Raw genomic sequence first — 21,790 nt, 5'->3', positions numbered from 1 at the left:
GTTTGGAACTGTTGGAAAATTTGTTATTTTTCCTTTCCTACTTGCATTTTTCCTACCTTTTTCTCGCTTCCAAAAGTGACCAAGGTTTCATATGGACGTGGAAAATAATGAGATGTGGTAATCTACCAAAATAATTGGAAAAAGAAACCAAACATCTCTCTTGGAGGAGATTTTCATGATTGCTGTCAAGTACGAGACTTGCATGATTTGGATATGATTTGAATTATTCATTGATATGCATGAGCAGCCAAATTTTTCACAGCTACCAGGTACTTTATTCTCCAAAAAAAATTTACATGTACCAGTGCCAAATATCAGATACAACAGTTTAGTACGTTCTACCATTCAGCACAAGAGGGTTGATCATCAAGCTAAACTCTCTATTTGTTTGAATAAAAGAAACAAAACGTGAGCCCCACATATGAAACCACTATCATCCCAACAGTAGCAAACCTTGTGGTACTATTTCCAAATAGAGACCAAGACATGGACACGTGAAAATCAGGACTCTTGAGGAGTCTCAAACCTTGTGGGAGTGTCGATACCCATCATGCAAGAGAGACCACACAGCAAAATTATAAGTAGGACGATTCCCTGAAACATGAAGAAAGCGAGATATCATATACATGAAACAAAAGCATGTTGAAGACACTGAAAGTAGACTGTAGAAAGAAAAAAAAGAAGTAAATCCAGGAAATAAGATTCTTGTCAAAATGAGGGATTTGGCACACAATCTCTCCATTTTCCTGTGCAGAGCCAATTCAATAGCAGCTAGTGACAATTCTCCACCTGCACTCAATAACTTTCTGTTTGTTTTCCAAGAACTTGGGAAATAATCAGCTTACATCCTATTGACAAGGGATTTGGAGTCTTCCAGTTGATTGTCCTCTTGATAATCCCATTTGTCTGACAAATCAGATCCCTTCAAAGCCCTCTTTCCATGTGTAGGCTTAGACAGATTGCTTTTCGGAATAAACATGTCCTAGACTTATAATCAATTCCCAAAGCAACCTACACCGCCTATATAACTAAATGCATCACTTCACAGAATGTGCATATAATCTTTCGCTAATCCATAAAACACCCTTGTTTAATGTATGGGTGTAAGAGCATGACATACAAGACAGACACAATGTGTGTGTGTGTGTGTGTGTGTGTGTGTGGATATATAAATAAACAAACCTTCTTAATCATATTACCTTTGTAGCAAACTCTTAGTGATATTTTAGTCCACTTGCACACATGACATGTCATGGCTGACTTGTATGCCAAGCTCTTACATGCATACACTTCGCTCATATCCATTGCCTTCAAAAGAGAAGTTTTTTTTATTTTTTTCTACCATCCATTCTCAATCTACTAACTATGGGTGGGCAAGAGGCCTAAAAACCTGCTGAAGGCATGCAGCCTAGTTAAACCCTGCCTACCAAAGGGCTGGGCCAGGCCTAATCTCAGTTTGGGTCATGCCTATGTTACTTGGACACTGACACGGGTGTTGGTGTCCAACACGGTGGGTCTTAAAAAACTAGATACTTGGATATGGAAATATATATATATATATATATATATATATATATATATATATATATATATATACATATATATATATGTATGTATGTATATATATATATACATATAAAAGAGATAAAAGAGAGGTTTAAAGAATTATGCAAACAAAACCAGAAAATACAAAATGCACATTCCTTACCTATTTATAATTTGATCCTTGATCATTTACAGTTTTATGATGTAAGATTGCAAGTACAAAAAGTAAAAAACAAATAAAGACTAATGGGAGTATCAATGCATGATGGATACTTCCCAGGTAAGTATCTTTCACACCTTAGAATAGTCCACACTTCTTTGTTTAACAAGGAATTATCCATAAAGCAGGTAACCCCTGTCCCTTATGCAAGAAACTGGACACTCCTTGGATACGGGGTGTCCAAACGCAATTTAAGGTGTTGGACACTCGACACGCGTGTCAAAATTTTTGGACACTTCTAATTTTGAAAATGGGGTGTTGGTGCCGTGTCCAGGAGTGTCAGTGTCGATGACGGTGTCGGAAAGTGTGACAACGACACTTCAACTTAGGTGAAGTGTCCATGTAACATAGGGTCATGCCAAGATTCAAAAACTCAACCGAAGCCTGCCCAACCAACAGACTGGCCTGGCCTATTCTATCTAATCTCATAAAATGGATGGGCTAACAACCCCATTGATAGACAAAGGGGCCAATGGAAGACTGGCCATGCTAAGCTTCAAAAACATAGCCCAAGTCCATCTAATCTCATAAAATGGACGGGCTAACCTTATTGATGGAGGACAAAGGGGCCAGTCAAAGATGGGCCAGGCTAAGCTCCAAAAACGTAGCCCAAGGCAGGGCTAGATGAGCCCATGGGCCACAGTGGGCAGGCCAAGTCAAGAACCAAAATCGTAGCCCAAGCTCAGCCTAAATGAGTCCGACTGCCCTCCCCTACAACCTACAAAAAGAAACAAATTTATGAACAACAAACAAAATGTAATGGATTAAAGTTAAATATGAGTTAAACTTGTCAAATTGATCTATAAAAAAATGGTGATTACAAGAGTGTCAGTTTCCATTTTTAACTCAAGATTTAATCCTTGTCAACATGCACAGATGTAGAGGATTCAGAAAGTCTGAACTCAGAGAGAGAGAGGTGTTGTGTCAATTATTATAACCATCTAATATGTTATGAAGTAAATTATTTTTTATAAGATTTTTTTTTGCTTTTATACAATTCACTACAAAAAATACATTATGAAGTACAATATCTTCTCTTATTTTTTAAACGATAAGAAACTGCCTAATTATTTTATGATCTTTTTCATTATGTATATTTTTACTTTAATTAAAAGACAAACACTCTCTCTCTCTCTCAAATGTATCATATAGAGACATTCTATGCTTCCAATGCTGCTGTGTTACACTTATCTTGAAATGTGTAAGAACTAGTTCTCTTCGATTTGATGTTTTTTTTTAGTCATCATATTTGTTTATACATGAACATTATCTTTTGCATAATTTAGTCACCAGTCAATTGACAGATTTTAGTTCATCATATATCTAAATTTAACACAAACATCATCCTGGTAAGGTCTTCTTTCTCTCTCATAATTAAAGCCCCTTTCAAATGGTGATACTTTCTTGTGTGTGTGCACGTGTGTGCTAGAAGCTAGATGCACAAAAACTTAGAGGAAAAAACTTTCCAAAAATACCAAGTCCTTGTAAAAGACTCCAAAAGATGTACTCATACAACTCGGAGGAAAAAACATTTCCAAATAGATGCACTTTTTTGGTAGGTGAAAGATCATTGCATAAGTATGTGCTACCACCAAAAAGACCAATGCACATTAGCGCTATTGAAAAGAGACACTTCAAGTCTATCATAATTTCATATTCATATAATTAAGTTCAACAAATAATATTTGCTGATATACACATGCATAAATTTCACATCATCAGCATCATCAGGTACATCCCTTGTAAATAAAAATGATGAATCTGCCTTTCTCTGAGTTCTTATTTGCATCACATCTGCTTCCATGGACCATACCAAACCACTCTCATATTTAACCAGTTTCATGAAAAATTCATGTCTTATACTTAAAAATGTATCCCCCTACATATGTCACATTCTTCAATTTTAAGATGGATACGTAAGACCTGAAAACCCAAAATAGAAGTGTTTGACTATGGTAGTGGATCATAGAGCTACTAGGTCTGTCATAAAACCAACGAGAAAGGCTAAATGGGACACAAGGAGAAGGAATTAGGGAAACTGGATGACCAATGAAGACTTTGAGGGAGGCCTTGAGCAAGGATATGAAAATTTATGAAGTAGCGTAAGTTTCAGCTTCCAAGAAGAAGGGACGGGAAACTATGACTAGTTAATCAGACACTATGTTGTTGGGACGTGGCATGCTAATGATGATGGTAATATAAACACATACATATGCACTTATATATCTCCCTGTGTCTGTCTGCAGAGTGAGGGAGAACTTTATCTTTGAAATTAGACCCAATCTACAATGCATTTGAATTGCCAACTCTCTAACATTCGGCTGGATTCTATTTAATTGAGTTCCTACAAATGAGTTAACAGGTCGGTAGGTGGGACACGTGTTTTCACCCAGACATGACTAAAACTAGGCAACCAACTACGTAAACCTAGTCAGTAGCCTAAGTTTAGTTAACTAGGTCATAAAAAGATCCTAGGGCTCACCAAATAAGCAGATATAGCCAAACAAACTTTATTCTCTAAGATGTTAGGTGATCAAGATAGTTGTCCTCAAAAGAGATAGCTCAAACATAGGGGCCAGCCCTAGCCATTGCCTAGAAACCCAAATAGAACAGGTTTTTCAAATTAAAATAAAAAAGAAAAGCCTGAAAATTACTATATTGTGATTTTATGTTTATAATCATTACATATAAAAGAAAAAATTACGGTTCCCTGTTAGTTACCCTCATAAGAGCTTGCCTAGGGGTCACTTTGTGTAAGCACTAGGCCAGCCTTCACTTAGGTAACTACATAGAAAGAGTTGGATGTGAAGCATGAAATGATTCATAACAAAAACTCTTCAATCCCAACTTATCTCACACAAAGAGACATACACAACCAACTGCATGGAATAGCAGGCAGCCAACTGATTCACCTGCAAAGTATACAATACAAAACTAACTCCCAGAAGATATCTGCAGCAGAATCCAGCAATTCTTATTATTGAATTGACATCTTAATCATATGGATTACATAATCCAGTTTTTAATCATCAAAACATTCAAAGAGTTTCCTTTTTTTCAGAATAACCCTCCCTCCCACCTTCCCACGAAATAAATTCTCGCATGTGAATGCAAAAAGAGAACCCAACTAGGTTTGGAATCTTTGGATATATGGGTTCTTTACCAAATTAGTGGACAAATGTGCAAGCATCATCAAATACACAATACATTAAAGAAAGGGATGACTTTTATTATGTTACATATTGCTGCATAGGTGCACCTACAAGATGATTCATAGAATATTTAGACATCAGAAATATAACTGAATATTCTTAAATCAGTTAAATTTATTGAGGAAATACATGTTTAACATATTCAAATAAATTGATACACATTAATTGACATAATGGCAAAGCAGTTACATATTGTGGAGGAATTCATAATTAATTTTATTTGGTCCATATAAGCGCAGCTTCAATTAATTGTTTATTTGAAAGGAGACACGTTAATTGGTTCCTACTTGTTGAATTCCTATTGCATTATTCTCGTGCCCACATTCTTAGGTTCAATATTGCATTGATATCAAGAAAACTGGTAATACCTAATTGACAAGAATGAGGTGGAGATTGCTTCAACATAAGTAAGCTGATGTACTATGCAACTCAGATGCACACATTTACCTTGTCAATGCACTCCTATAAAAAGGTACCACACAACTACTATAGCTCAGGAAGGAGATACTTACAACAAAAACCCCTTCCAGAAGTGATGATTTAATTTGGCATACACCATCACAAGTTATGTTTGTTGAACTATTTCCAATGATATTCTCAGCAAGAAACCTTCCCATGGTTTCATGAGCAGCAAACAGGGGCATATAAGGATCTGAAGCATAAAGAATGGTGTACGCAGCACCAGATTGCTCCATAGAAGCAACAAGTTCTGACAAAAGCCCACCTAGAAGCCCATTGAAGATCCAGAGTTATAGAAGCTCTTGGGCATGGAAGAGACAACTTAGGAGAAAGAAGAATACCTTCAGAATCACCCTCTTCAGAATAATCATGTACATCATCACAAAACACAATCAAGTCTGTCTGTTCCTTTTGTCTGGTATTCATCCTCATCTTCACATAATCCTGATAGCAATTATCAATCAGATCTTACCATTAAAATAGCATTGACAGAGAAAAATGTTTCGCATCAATTACATTGAATGCACTGGGGCCGGCAAGCCTCTTGAAGGCCTTATTCTCTCCAGAACAAGAGTGAAAGAAAATTATATCGTTCAATGGTGAGTCATCCCCACAATGTTCAATGAACCTTGAGATCAGAAAACTCTCCAATGGCTGCTTATCCTGGGTAGCAACAACAAATGGGAATGCCAAGGAAAAATTTGATCCTGTAAATGATGCCTGTAAAAGCAAAAAAAGAAAAAGAATAAAGAAATTATTATCTTGACAAATAGATAAAGATCAGATTTCGACACATAAATAGAAGCATCTACCTTGAGCAAGTCAAGAAGCTTGTGATCTACATGTTTATTTCTCGATATGTCTGAAGATTGCAGCTTAAGGGGGAAAATAAAAATTGTCAGCAACTTTGTTATAAAAAATTTAATAGCAATTGAACCATGCAAATCATGACCTAGCCTGCTCAGTATACCCAATCATATAACAAGATCTGGTTCCATGCTTATTTTTGTTAAAACAAAATGTAAGGATCCAGAGAAAGAACCCCTTGAACAGTCTACAGCATGAGATATATGTTGCATTCCCACTACATAAAGACAGTCCACAACATTGGCTGGCAAAACAGAAGACAAAGTAAATCTTCAAAGTGCACAATCAAAAGAATGGTGCACTTCCCTGAAGGCATTCCAAAAAAAAAAAGACTGTCCTTGGGCATGAATACAGACAGGTGAATTTTTTGAGGTCTCACACTGGAAAAAGTCCTCAAGTTCAGCCAGGTTCCAAGGCAAAGAAAGAAGCAATAGGACTCAACTTAACAGGACAAAAGCAAGGTTATGGCTTCATCTGGTCATCACTGGCACCATGAAAGATAGAATTTGGAGGACAGTAAATCTTCAAAGTGCACAATCAAGAGAATGGTGCATGTCCTGAAGACACTCAGAAATAGGGGCATGAATACAGCTAGGTGAAATATTTGGACCAAGTCATCAATTTCAACCAGGTCACAAGGCAAAGCAAGAAGCAATAGGATTCAACTTAACAGAACACCGAGCCAGGCCATGGCTTCATCATATGGACAGTCTGAGCACAAAGCATGCAGACCTCACAAAGCAAGGTGAAGTTGCTGCCTGAAAATCTATATAATCTTTTCTTGGGTTCCTAGCTGAAGGTTAAGTCAAATTTAAACAGTGTGTGCACGAGGACAACAGTGAAATGCTGGAAGCCACTGAAGAATACAAGTAAAACATTCAAGACAAATAATAGGAAGCAACCAAGGAACAAGAACTTGACTGGGAATGGCATACTAATGTGCAGAATCCACAAAATGGTTAAATGATACTTCTGAGAAGAGACACATTCTTCAGAATTTGCTTTCTACTATCATAACTAAATTCTGCTGGGAATCATTTCCATTTACTAAGAATTGAGTTTTCACTCAATAGTTTCCCTCTTCCCCAGCATGTGGAAAATAAAGAGATCAAGTGTAGAGAAGACAAAATAATGACATGTGAGCTACATGAAAAAAATTGAACTCATAAACTTTAGCAGCAGTTTCCTTGAAATAAACCTCTTTGCCAACAAAAAGTAGTGCGACATCCACAATTTGATCTTGTCTTCCTGCAGAGCACTGCAAAGAAAACAGCCATATACGACAATCTTTTCTATTTCAAGCACTACTGGATAAAACTAGAAAGAGCAGAGAATACTGCTTATTTCATCAGCTTCCAAGCCCTAAAATATAATAATGATTACCAGAACGTTTGACCATCCACCTTCAGAGAGAACAGATTGTGCTAAATCCTTTGAGCTAAGTGCACGATAGTCTACCATTTCCTTGAAACCACTATCTGATCTGCAGAAGCAGCAGCGAAAATATTCAAGATGCAGCGAGAGAGAGAGAGAGAGAGACTAGTGAAACATCAAAAGTAATTTAGGAAATAAATATTTATACTAGCAGAAGAGAAGAGAAAAGAAGCCAAAAAGATTTTCCCCTTGAACCAATTCTCAAGACAGTATTTACAAGGTATTACTCTCTATGGAAAAGGACAGGAATAACAAAATGACGGTGAATAACAAAGAGAATGACACAAAAGCAAAATATGGCAGATAACAACCAACACTCACAACCATTAGTTTTTCCAAATATGTGGTTCTTTAACTTGGACCAAAAACAATTCTAATATAGGGAAGAACAAAATCAGTGTAACCAATATCAGCGATATTTTGAAAATATCGTGAGAAATATCAATATTTTAAGGTAGCCGATATTAAAGGGATACCTCATGATATTTTTGGGGAAAACTCTTTTTTTATATTTTAAGTTTGCATTTCCTGTTTTTTTGTTTCTTTTATATTTTTAAAACCTTGAAAACTTGTTTCTTTATATTTTTGCAAAAAAAATAATGCAAAACTTACTATTTTCTTATCTTTTTGGTTATTATTTATATTTTTCAATTTTTTAAACTCCCAGGATTTTTCAAGTCTTGAAAATCTCTCCAAGAAAATACCTTGAACGATATAAGTGACCGTGAAGAAAATGTGAACAAACATCAGACAAGTATTCCATGAATGAAAAGCCAAGCAGATGAAAATAACATAATTGTATGCAACTCAAGGAATGGAAAAAAAGAGGTAAGATAACCTTTGTAAAATGTATGTGATTATTGATCAAATTATTGGTATTAAGCTGTGTTTGGCCTCACAAAGGTACCCATTTCAACCACTATATGATGGTTTCTTTTCAAAACAAGGAATACAAGCATTTCAGTCCTCAATCTGATTTGGTGGAAAATCCATACTTTGAAAAGCTACCCGACTATGCAATTACTGAAATGAAAACAAGATGCTCACAATTACAATGCCAACAAAGGGCTACACAAGTGCACAATCACAAAAGAATCTCAAATGGATCAAATACAATCTCATGAAAGAGACACAATATCACAAGAACAATATAAAAATAAATATGTTTATATTATTTCACAAAACCTTGTAAGAAGCTCACTTTATAGAGCCACACATACAAAAGGGGAGGCAGTCCAACGATCAATAGTCATCTTTGACTAACATATAAAAACAGAAAATAAATAAAATAAAAAGACAATACAGTCCCTATTGGATTGTATAAATATATGTATATCATATGTATACAATGTATTTTAACACTATCACTCAATCTTTCGGTGAGATCACCAAAAGTTTGTTAAGAAGAAACAAAAAATGTGGTAGAAGAAAAGCTTTGGTGTAGAAGTCCGCAATCTAAAACTCGAAGTGAACCTATGGTAAAGTAATCATCTCCTTCAAGTATTTTTCTCGAACATAGTGACAATCCATCTCGATATGTTTCGTTCTTTCATGAAATGTGTGATTACTGACTATATATATGACACTTTTGTTATCACAGCACAACTTTGAAGGTTCTGAAACATCAACACTCTGTAAGTAAGGATCTCATCCACACGACCTTGGTCATTGTTGTAGTCATCGCCCTATATTCAACTTCAGTGGAAGATAAAAACACTTTCTGTTGCTTTTTGCATCTCCAGGAAATGAGAGAATCACCTATAAGCACACAAAAACATGTGGTTGAGTGTCGGTTATTGGGATCTCCTCCCCAATCAGAATCAGTATAAGCAATGAGATTTAAAGAGGAAGAAGAGGATAAGACTAGTCATTTAGATATATTCTTCTTGATGTATCAAACTATTCTTAACACAACACATGTGAATCGATGTAGGCGCATGTTGAAACTGACTAGAAGTATGTAATGCATGCGCTATATCTTGTATGGTAATAGATACAGTGATATGATAAGTTTCCTATAAGGAATTGGATCATCTAATAAGACTCCATCTTCAGCTCATATTTTAGTATTTATTACTTCAAGAGTGTCAGCATATTTTGTATACAACTACAAACTTTATTTAAGACAAAATGTATCATCTTGGTGAATATGCTACTTTAATATCTAGAAAATATCTCAAAAAACTAAGGTCAGTCGTATCAAAAGAATTTTTAAGCATAATCTTAATTTCTTCAATTTTCTTCTAATCATTTTCAATAATGATCATATCATCAACATATAAGAGCAAAATGATGAGCGAAATACCTATAGATCTTACAAAAAGAGCAGTATCAATATAACCGGATTTAAATCCAAAAGTTATCATAGTTCCATTAAACCGATCATACCATGCTTTAGGAGTTTATTTAAGCCTATATAAAGTCTTTCGAAGACGAAGAACCATACCATTTTCAATAGTCAGACCAGGGGGAGGATCCATGTAAACTTCTTCATTTAAATTTTTATTTAAGAAAGCATTTTTAACAACTAACTGATATACAAGTTATTGTAAAAGTATCTTCAACAAGATACTATAATCAAGACCCAATATTCTTGATGCAAGATAAGTGCACACATGCACAATAAGAACACTAAGAACACTTGTGCACAAAAGCACAAATCAATCAATCTCACAAAAGCACTAAAAAATGAAAATAACCTTTTATTGAACACTTGGGCTTTGACCCAAAGCCATACAAGAACACAAGGGGGAACACCCCTATTTATACACAATGAGAGGCCATGGAGGGGCTCCCAATATAACCGTTGGAGGGCCTAACGATCATGTTGGGTGGGCCCCTCCATGTGCTAAAAGCTAAAACATAAAATAATAAAAGAAAAAAAGAACAGAAAAGAAAATAAAAAAGAGAAATTACATACATATTCTCAAAAAAGAATACGTGTAAAATGATGAATATACCCTTACGGCTAAAGAGAAATAAATATATTATATATATATAATAGGTAGATACATATACATATATATAATATATGTATATGTATCTACCTATTATATATATATATAATATATATTGGATTACAAGATTTGATTACATAATTTAACAGTTATTTTCTAATGGACGCAAATGCAACTAGAGTTCTAATTGTGGTCATGTGAGCTAATGGGGCAAAAGTTTCCTCATAATATATACCATATTCCTGATAATACCCTTTTTTCAGCTAATCTCTCTTTATATCCTTCTAAAGATCTATCACTCTTTGTTTTGACCTTAAATACCCATCTACATCCTATTTCCTTTTTCCCCTTAGGCAATATTGGACTTCCAAAGTATCAGCCTTATGTAATGCATCTAATTCTATTTTCATAGCTTCAAACCATTCTTCTATGTCTTTCACGTCTCTATAGTTGGAAGGTTCATTATATGAGTGAATTGCTAGAAGACATGCCCTATAATTTGAAGAGAATGATTCATATAAAGCAAACCTACTTAAATTCTATATATTCGCTCAAATCTTTTAATACTAGGTTCTTCTACATTGAGTGGTTGACTATATTTTTCTAAAACACATGGATGCTCTCCATTGTTACATCTAGAATATTGTAGAAGATTATGAGTTGGTTACATTTTTTCTCTTGGTTCATTATTTTGCTAAACATTATCACTAACTTCATCATCATTATTGTCATAATTGGACTTACGCAATAAGTCAAACAAAAAGGCATACTCGGATTCTTCCTTAAGTTTTTTAAGATCAAATTTTTTTTCTTTTTCAAGAAATGTAACATTTCTAGATACATAAAGCTTATCATTTTTTCAATCATAGCATCAATAGCCTTTTTTTATCATCAGCATATCCAATAAACACACATTCAATAGCTTTAGGAGAGAATTTGTTGTATTTTCTAAGAAGCATAAAACATTTACAACAAAAAATTCTTAATCTTTTCAAATCAAAAGTAGTCTTAACAAGTATTTCAATGGAAAATTTGTTTTCTAAAATTTGAAAAGACATTCTATTTATTAAATACACCGCGATAAGAGCGGCTTCAGCCAAAAACCTTTTTGAAACTTTCTTTAAAATGAGTAAAGTCCTAGTAGTTTCAATAATGTGACGATGTTTTCTTTCGACAATTTCATTTTATTGAGGAGTCTTAGAACATAATTTTTTGTACAAAATACCATGCATTTTTTTAAGTACGATTGAAATTCATTTGAAAGAAACTCTCTCTTGGAGTGAAAGCGAAAGATTTTAATATTCATTTTAAATTGATTTTTAACAAGATTGTGAAAATCTTTAAAACATGAAAAATTTCAAGTAAATCCAAGTATGTCTACTAAAATCATCTATGAATGTAATATAATATGAGTAACCTCCTTTTGACATAACGGGAGTGGGACCCCATACATCTGAATGCACCAATTCAAAATTTTCATTAGTCAGAGAAGTTCTAGATCCAAAAGGTAACATTTGCATTTTTTCAAGAATACAATCTTTTCATACACATTCTTTTTCTTTACAAAATTTTTCAAAAATGGAAAGAGAGAGAGTTTGGATATACTTGGATGTCCTAATCATTTATGCCAAAGATCTAAATCAATTTTTTTGGCATGATTACAAAAAGAATTTTTGGGTAGACATAAAGAGTCTATATAGTAAAAGTCTCATCTGTTAAATAATGTAACATAATTCAATATGTAATCTCATAGTTTTAGTTTACTTTTAAGTTTAGTTAGGATTAGGTTAGTTTATTTAACTAGGTTAGGTTTCTTTTTCTTTTTTAGTTTAGTTTTTGGACTTATTTGGCTTTATGCTTTTTTGACCAAAGTCAAAAAGCATAAAGTAGAGAGAGCTGTTGGACTCCCAACAGCTCTATTTAGAGCCGTTGGGAGCCCAACACTCCCTCATTCCCTCTCTCCCTTGTATTATAAATATGGGGTGTTACCCCCTTGTAACTTACACTTTTGTAAAGCCCTCTTTTGGGACCCAACATATTGAAGTTGATATTTTTTTTTTCGTTTGTGCATTTGTATCCGTGCCTTTGTGCACTTGTGAGAGTTCTCCTTTTATGCCTTTGAGCATTTGTATCCGTGCCTTTGTGCACTTGTGAGAGTTCTCCTTTTATGCCTTTGTGCACACTTTGTGTTTCTAGTATTGTGTTTATACACAAAATCCTTTTTTATAAAGATTTTCACATGGTATCAGAGCAAGGTTGCTTGAGAAGGAAAGTCTTGTGATTCTTCATAATATTGAGTGCCTTGAAAAGCGTGCCTTCAATTTTTTCGAGATTGGCATGAAGACTTCCCTTCATCAAATATTTTGGAAGATTACTACAACAAGTAAGAGTTAAAATTTCTTTGTGGTACGTATTTTTCTCCTTCGTCTTATCTCTCTAATGGGTGAAAAAGACTCATTTCTCTCTTGGCTTTAAGCTCAATTGTTCCAATTATCATGTATGGGCCGGAAATATGGAAGCTCATATTAAAGGAAAGGGGCTTTGGGGATTTGTTCAAGGTTCCATAACGGAACCCGAACCAAAAATTACGATGGTTGAAAGAGGAGAAATCAAAATTCTTGAAGGAGAAGAAAGACAAAAAACTCTTGAAGAATATTCAAAGAAACATGAGGATTGGGAAATGAGAAACTTCAAGATCCTATCTTGGATCTTCTCATCCGTTGAAACCAAGATCAATGCCAATATCATCAAATTCAAGAAAGCCTCCGAAGCTTGGCATTATCTTGAAAAGATGTATACTTCACGAGACTTATCTCACAAGTACTATCTTCAAAAGAGGGCCTTGACCCTACAACAAAATCAGATGTCTATTCGTGAGTACTTTGCTGAATTATCCTCTATTTGGGATGAGCTTGTCATGCTTGAGCCCAAGTGGAGTGGCGAAGCTATTGAACTTAGATACAAGCAATTAGAGGAAGATCACTTCTTTAACTTCCTAAATGGTCTTCGACCCGAATTTGAACAAATTCGGTCCTCTCTTCTATCTTCTTTCACATCTCCTTCCATTGAAGATGTTATTACCAAGTTAAGTGGAGAGGAAACTCGTATGGGCATTAGCAAGCAAAATCCAAGTGTTCTTGCAATGCTCACAAATCAAGATGAATGTGATGGAGCTAATGCCGTGTCTAGGCCTGGCAACAACTTGAGGACATATAAACCTCCTCACTTTAAAAACCAAAATCAAGGATACAATGGTGGTCAAGGCGGAAGAAGGGACAATAGCAAAATTGTGTGCCACTTTTGCAAGGAACCCGGTCACATCAAACCGGTTTGTCCTAAATGGAAGAAACTACTTGCAATGGCAACCACATCTCAATCACAAAAAGAGGAATCTACAAGTGGAGCTCTCTCTCTCTAAATCAAATTATGGAAGCTCTTCAACCTCTTCTTAAGGGAGCTATTTCCGGTGCCGCCGTATCCACTCCTTCTCCTCCAGGTAAAACTTCTTGGCTTTTAGATTCGGGTGCATCTTTTCATATGTCTCCAAACATCTCTTCTCTTTCTGAATATTCTAAAAGTTTATCACCATCTTTTGTTTCAACTGCGGATGGCACTTCTCTTGAAATTAAGGGGATTGGAAACTTTGAAACTCAAAATTTTTTTATTCCCAAAATTAGATTTATACCTAAATTGAATTTGAACTTACTTTCCGTCTCTCAACTCTCGGACCTTGGATGTGACATTCAATTTTCATCTAATAAGTGTTTAATACAGGATCACCGGTCCGGGAAGTTGATTGGGGAATGCTCTAGGAAGGGAGACTTGTACTATGTGGATTCTCTCCAAATCCTTAAAACCCCTTTTTGTAATGTGGCCCAACATAAAGACATAAATGTTTGGCACAAAAGACTTGGTCATCCCAACATCACCAAGTTATCCTATTTGCATTTTATTAAAAATCTTTGTAAAAATACTTTCTCTTGTAATGATTGTATTCTTGGAAAAATGAGAAGTATGCCTTTTGAACAAAGATCTATGTTTACCACAAAACCTTTTGAAATTGTTCATTCGGATGTTTGGGGACCGGCACCCATCATATCCAAGGGAGGCTTTGCCTATTATGTGATTTTTGTAGATGATTTTTCTCGATATTGTTGGATATATTTCCTTAAACATAAGCACGAAGTGTTTTCATGTTTTAAATCATATCATATGATAATTAAGAATCAATTTAATAGTAATTTAAAGATTTTTAGGACCGATTCTGGAGGCGAATATCTTTCCAATGAATTTAAGAAATATCTTGAAGACTATGGTATTGTCCATCAAAGATCGTGTCCTAAGACCCCACAACAAAATGGGTTAGCCGAAAGGAAGCATAGGCATATCATTGAAACCACTAGAACCCCTCTTATTTCCCAAAGTATTCCAAAAAACTTTTTGGGCCGAAGCGGCTCTTGCTTCAGTTTATCTTATTAATCGTCTTCCATCCAAAAATTTAGATAAAATCTCTCCTTTCGAAACTCTATATGAAAAAGAACCCGATTATAATAGATTGAGAGTTTTTTGTTGTAAGTGCTTTGTCCTTACAGATAAGAATGATAAACTCTCACCTAAAGCCATTCCTTGTGCTTTTCTTGGCTACTCCGAAACCCAAAAAGGGTTTCGATGTTATGATATTAAAAATGATAAGTTATATGTCTCAAGGAATGTAACATTTCTAGAAAATGATAGTGGTTTTGAAAAGAATGAATCTCATTTAGAAATTGCTAACTATTCCTTTCTCTTTGATCTTTTATCTAAAGATGATGATATCTCTAGTGATGATGAATCAACATATAACAGTGACAATGAAGTGGTTGAAATCAACAATAACTCTAACCCTACTACCTCTCAAGAAGAAAATATAACTAGAGACCCTATCACTTATACTCATAGAGATAGACTCCCCTTTAGAAGTGCTATTGAGCAATATAGTGAACCTAGCGAATCTATCCCCTCACATGATTCAAACCCTAGAAGAACCGAGAGAACTAGAAGAACTCCCTCTAGATTCGTATCTTTTGATTCTTTCTCTCCTAAATATCGGGCTTGCTTAAGTGCCATTCACTCATATTTTGAACCAAAAAATTTTGAAGATGCCAAACGATGTATTGAATGGAGAGAAGCCATGGAGAATGAACTCAAAGCGCTTAGGAAAGCCAACACTTGGGAATTTCAAACACTTCCCAGTGGAAAGAAAACTATAGGATGCCGATGGGTGTTCAAAGTCAAAACAAAGAGTGATGGATCTCTTGAGAGGTATAAAGCTCGTCTTGTAGCTAAAGGGTATAGTCAAGAATACGGGATTGACTATGAAGAGACATTTGCTCCAGTAGCTCGTATGGTTACTGTTAGATGTCTCGTCACCATTGCTTCCATTAGAAAATGGAATATTTACCAAATGGATGTCAAAAATGTCTTTCTAAATGGTGATCTTAATGAAGAAGTCTACATGGATGCTCCACCTGGTATGGAAATTCCTAAAAATAAAGTTCTTCGTCTTTGTAAAGCTCTTTATGGCTTGAAACAATCTCCCAAGGCTTGGCACGATAGGTTTAACAATGTAATGACTGAAAATGGTTTTACTTCATGCTATACTGACACTGCATTGTTTGTTAAGAAATCTGATGCAGGGATTGTTATATTACTGTTATATGTTGATGATATGTTAATAACAGGTGATGATGTCAAAGGAATCAAGAGCATTAAATCTATCCTGACTTCAAGATTTAAAATGTCAGACTTAGGATTTCTGACATATTTTTTGGGAATTGAGGTTGCCTATTCTCACAGAGGCTATTTTTTGTCTCAAACTAAACTTGCTTGTGACATTCTTGACAGATCAAGAATCACAGATGACAAGGTCTGTGAAACTCCTGAAATAGTAGGTTCAAAGATGAAGATTGATGATGGGATTCTCTTAAAAGATCCCACATTTTATCGACAACTGGTTGGATCTTTAACGTATCTCAGCATTACGAGGCCTGATATTTCTCATGCTGTACATGTTGCTAGTCAGTTTCAACATGCACCTACTTCAGTTCATATGAGTGTCATTCTCCGCATCATCAGATACATAAAGGGTACAGTAAACAATGGGGTATTTCTATCTTCTTCTTCTGAATTGAATTTAATTGCTTATACTGACTCTGATTGGGGAGGTGACCCAAATAACCGTCACTCCACCACTGGTTTTTGTATTTTTTTAGGAGAATCTTTAATTTCTTGGAGATGCAAGAAACAACATAAGGTCTCACCTTCATCCACAGAAGCCGAATATAGAGTCATGGCATCTACTACCATGGATATTGTTTGGATTCGCAACTTGCTGGAAGATATGAATATTCAAGTTCAAGGGCCCACAAAACTATGTTGTGATAATAAAAGTGCAATTTATATTGCCAAAAATCACACATTTCATGAGCGCACGAAGCACATTGAGATGGACTGCCACTATGTTCGTGAAGAATACTTAAGAAGAACTATAGACCTTCCATATGTTACATCAGAATACCAACTAGCAGACTTCTTCACCAAAGCGTTGTGCTCTCCAAGATTTAACTTCCTTCTTGGCAAACTTTCGGTTATGTCACCCTAAGTTTGAGGGGGGGTGTTAAATAATGTAACATAATTCAATATGTAATCTCATAGTTTTAGTTTACTTTTAAGTTTAGTTAGGATTAGGTTAGTTTATTTAACTAGGTTAGGTTTCTTTTTCTTTTTTAGTTTAGTTTTTGGACTTATTTGGCTTTATGCTTTTTTGACCAAAGTCAAAAAGCATAAAGTAGAGAGAGCTGTTGGACTCCCAACAGCTCTATTTAGAGCCGTTGGGAGCCCAACACTCCCTCATTCCCTCTCTCCCTTGTATTATAAATATGGGGTGTTACCCCCTTGTAACTTACACTTTTGTAAAGCCCTCTTCTATGGCCTTGCCCAATTAGCTTCCTTGACTGAAGATCCTACACCCAACAATCCTTAGACGAGAACAAGACCTTGCGCCCATAATCAGAAATTTAAGAAACCGAAAGAAGGTTTAAGTCAAGTTTTAGAATAAGTCTAACATTTGGAATAAAGAACTTATTTGAATCACCTATAGTTTTGTAAAAATTTCTTATACTTTAAACTTTTAAAATGGTACCATCGACGGTTGACACACATGGAAAATATGAATTAGTGCAATCGGATAGTAACGACTCATTATGTATCATATGAAAACAGACTCTAGAATCCAAAATCCAAGAAGACTTACCTGGAGAAGAAGATTAAGAGACGACAACACCAGATATAGGAGTAGCTTTTAGGATTTGTGAAATGGCCTCCACAATTTGAGCAATCGTCAAATCATTGAAGTTGTCATCTTTTCTTGAGTTTTCATTTATTGGAGACTCTTCACTTACCACAATTACTTTTTTGAGTTTCGAACAATTTGGCCTTATATGCCCCAGTTCTCTACAATAGTGACAAGTAATTTTACCACCTTTGTATCCTCCCTTATATCCTCTCCTATTGTATTTTTTCTCACAGTGGGTGGGGGGTTTATAAGTCTTTACAAAGCTTCTGGGTCTTGATACAACAAGGACCTTATCACTAGGCTTGTGCATTCCAAGTCTAGTTTCTTCTTGACATATTTGAGCAAGAGCATTCCTAATGGAAAGAGCAGAGGTCCTATTAAGTAAAGAGGACCTAACTTGCTCAAATTTCGGTCGAAGACCATATAAGAAAGAGAAGAGATTTTCTCTTTCAACTTGTTGTTTTCTCATCTCAATGGCAGAACCTTTTCATTTTGGTTCCAACATAGCCATCTCATCCCAAATCGGAGATATGAGACTATAAAAATCTCTTACACTTTTATCCCCTTGTTTAGTAGCATGTACCTTAGCTTGGAGATAATATAACCTAGCCATATCCTTTTGAATAAATGTGCCCTTTAGGAAAATCCATGCATTGCATGCCTTTTTAAACTTGATGATGTCAGTAGTAATCATGAATTCCATAGTATTCATAAACCATGAGAGAATTTGAGCGTTATTGGTCTTCCAATCTTTCATTTTGTCTTGATAATCTTGCAAAGCCTTCTCCTTTTCTTCTTCGGAGAGAACCTTAATTTGATCTCATTCTCTTCTCGTTAACTTTAGTTGGGGCTCATAAGTGGTTTCACTAACAAAACCCAAAAGCTTTTTCCCAATGATATGGTTTTCCATTGTGGTAGCCCACAGCAAGTAGTTGCTTATGTTGAGCTTGTAGGAGATGACGAAAGTAGATTCTCTTTCACCCATGTTGAAAAAATAAGCTTGAAGTTGAAGGACCAAGCTTGAAGACCACCACCACAAGGAGAGCACACCCAAGATCATTTTCACCACTATATAAGAGCCAAAGGCTCTGATATCATGAAATGAAAACAAGATGTGCACAATTACAATGCCAACAAAGGGCTATAGAAGTGCACAATTACAAAAGGATCTCAAACGGATCAAATTCAATCTCACAAAGGAGACGCACAATATCACAAGTACAGTATAAAAATAAATATTTTTATATTACTTCACAAAAAGCTTGTAAGAAGCTCACTTTACAAGAGATAGTGTGGCTCTATTTATACAGACACACATACAAAAGGGAGAGGCAGTCAACGGTCATATTTATGACCATTGGGAGCAGTCCAATGACTAGTTGGATCTTTGGCTAACATATAAAAGCAGAAAAATAAATAAAATAAAAAGACAATACAGTCCCTATTGGACTGTTTATTACAGGATGGTAAAAGACCAAAATGCCCCTGATATACGTATATTGTATAAATATACGTATATCGGATGTATACAATGTATTTTAACAATTACTTGATTGCTTATTCTCACAACTATCTTCCACATTCATTCTTTTATTATGCCAGGTCATTGTCAGTCTTGTGGACCAACAGCAGCAAATGCAAAGAAGTGAAATATACAACTCAATATGGTCCAGAGGTTCTGTATCTTACACCTCATTGTTGGAAGCCTCAATGTCAATGTTTTAAGCTGATAACAATAAAAAATGTAATGCTTAAAATTTGTTGATTTCACTTGTAATAGGATCAATCTTACAAATCCCTCAAGAATTTTACTTCTTACTCGATTTAAATTTACTCCTTGACGGTACAGAACTGAAAAAGACAAACAAAATAACAATTTTGGTAACACTAGTTTCCAGCCTACAGCTTTTAAAAATGTTACTCCACTCATATTTGCTACAGAATTTGATCTTTGCAGGGTCATTTTTCTTTCCTAATTTGATAACTTTGATTGCTGCAACAGGTGGATTAAAGAGTCATTAAACAATGAAACTCTTACATGAATCTTATTAACAATTTTGGTAACACTAGTTTCCAGCCTACAGCTTTTAAAAATGTTACTCCACTCATATTTGCTACAGAATTTGATCTTTGCAGGATCATTTTTCTTCCCTAATTTGATAACTTTGATTGCTGCAACAGGTGGATTAAAGAGTCATTAAACAATGAAACTCTTACATGAATCTTATTCTAGTCACTGTTGCATTAGGTTAACTGATTCACCTTAACTGAATGGATCAATTACATCATTTAGTCATCATTTCTGCAAACTGTTTCCTTTCAGAATGTGAATTTGGTCCACACTACTAGACTGTAACTTTGGTTCAATTGAGGTATCAGTGACAACAATACAATGAAATAACTGACAGGATCACCCAACATAATATTAAGGCAATCTTGGCAAGATCAGGTTAAAGAAAAACACTTAATCATGAAGGAGCATAACATCAGTGAACTGACGAATGATATCACCAAACAACAATGCATTATATGCATCAAAGGTCTTTCCAGGGCCAAGAATGCATACCACAGTGGCCCGTTACTGATCCAAACTACATCCATTTTTAAGGATATTGATCATGGTACCAACATCCATAAAGAGTAGGTAGGAACCGTAGGATGAAGGAGCATGATGTAAAATACAAGAGGAAGAAATGTAGAGTAAATAATCAGAAATTTTTACAAATTTATTTTTACCTTCTTTTCAATGAAATTTCCCTCTCTAACCCCTCCCTGTGAACTTTGCATCATTCATGTGGACATTTGCAGGTCAACTTGTGGTTAAGTGTCCAATGTTAACTATATATGTGTTGACTATTAATTATTAAATAACCATATAACTTGACATATTTTAAACTTTTTTGTTCACTTTATATGTAGAGAACTTTGTAAAATGTAGCATAGTTGCACTTCATTTATTTAAATCCAGCACATTTTCTCCCAATGGTCCATCTTGTTCTTTCACTTTTTCTATTCAATGAATATTGACATACTCTTTTGGTTCTCAGAACCTTCTAAACTGAACGCAAAGATATATGAGAAAGGTACAGTGGTTGGCAACGCCAACCATGTAGGTTCCAACATCTATATGGAAAAATGAAATCTATGTCCAAGAACTTACATATTATTGATACATTCTTCCAATATCCTGCTACCAGCATGTTTAATTTGCTTCTTCCATAATAAAAACAAAAAAAAAACATAGCAGGTGGAAACTGCTGAGTTAGTGAGTTTCCATGAATAATAGATAAGCAGTATAATCTGTTTTGCATGACTGAGAAATCAGCACAATGAAGAAATTACTAATTGGCAGAAAGTAAATTAAATGATTTAAAGGTGAAGCATCACCTAACCTTAGAAAATTTGGCGATCAGAAAGTCAAGTAGACTTTCTATTCTATGCTCCCTTGTATCAATAATTTAAGATCATCATTCAGAAGTTCCCATGAGAAAAGCTTACATGAAATGAATGTAGAGGCATAAAACAAGAGTGAAAACAATTCTAACTTCTTTATGACCTATTGGGCCTGGAAGAATTTGAAATCCAACAGCCCCCTGATACCAACAGTGAAAGCAGCATATTACTACACGAAATGAATGTAGTGGCATACAACAGGAGTGAAAACAATTCTAAGTCCTTTATGACCTATTGGGCCTGGAAGAATTTGACATCCAACAGCCCACTCATACCGACAGTGAAAGCAGCATTACTTCACGACGCCAAT

General features: G+C 35.1%; 1 protein-coding gene across 2 annotated transcripts in view; it reads right to left on the bottom strand.

Annotated features, from left to right (window-relative positions):
* Positions 1 to 252: 252 nt before the first annotated feature.
* LOC149847332 (uncharacterized) overlaps positions 253 to 21,790 on the bottom strand; it is a 35,308-nt gene continuing 13,770 nt past the window's right edge. For both annotated transcript variants that reach the window (XM_089996934.1, XM_089996935.1), the window contains exons 3-9: positions 7,687 to 7,786; positions 7,502 to 7,561; positions 6,249 to 6,311; positions 5,953 to 6,156; positions 5,778 to 5,880; positions 5,490 to 5,701; positions 253 to 594 (exon numbers count right to left, since the gene is read on the bottom strand). In XM_089996934.1, the coding sequence (XP_089853060.1) occupies positions 502 to 594; positions 5,490 to 5,701; positions 5,778 to 5,880; positions 5,953 to 6,156; positions 6,249 to 6,311; positions 7,502 to 7,561; positions 7,687 to 7,786 (835 nt within the window). In that variant the 3' untranslated portion in view covers positions 253 to 501. The remainder of the gene's footprint in view (positions 595 to 5,489; positions 5,702 to 5,777; positions 5,881 to 5,952; positions 6,157 to 6,248; positions 6,312 to 7,501; positions 7,562 to 7,686; positions 7,787 to 21,790) is intronic.

Source organism: Nuphar pumila, chromosome 2, assembly GCF_984573655.1.
Source record: "Nuphar pumila chromosome 2, dmNupPumi1.hap1.1, whole genome shotgun sequence".
NCBI classification, from domain to species: domain Eukaryota; kingdom Viridiplantae; phylum Streptophyta; class Magnoliopsida; order Nymphaeales; family Nymphaeaceae; genus Nuphar; species Nuphar pumila.
This window is presented reverse-complemented; position numbering and strand designations above follow the sequence as displayed.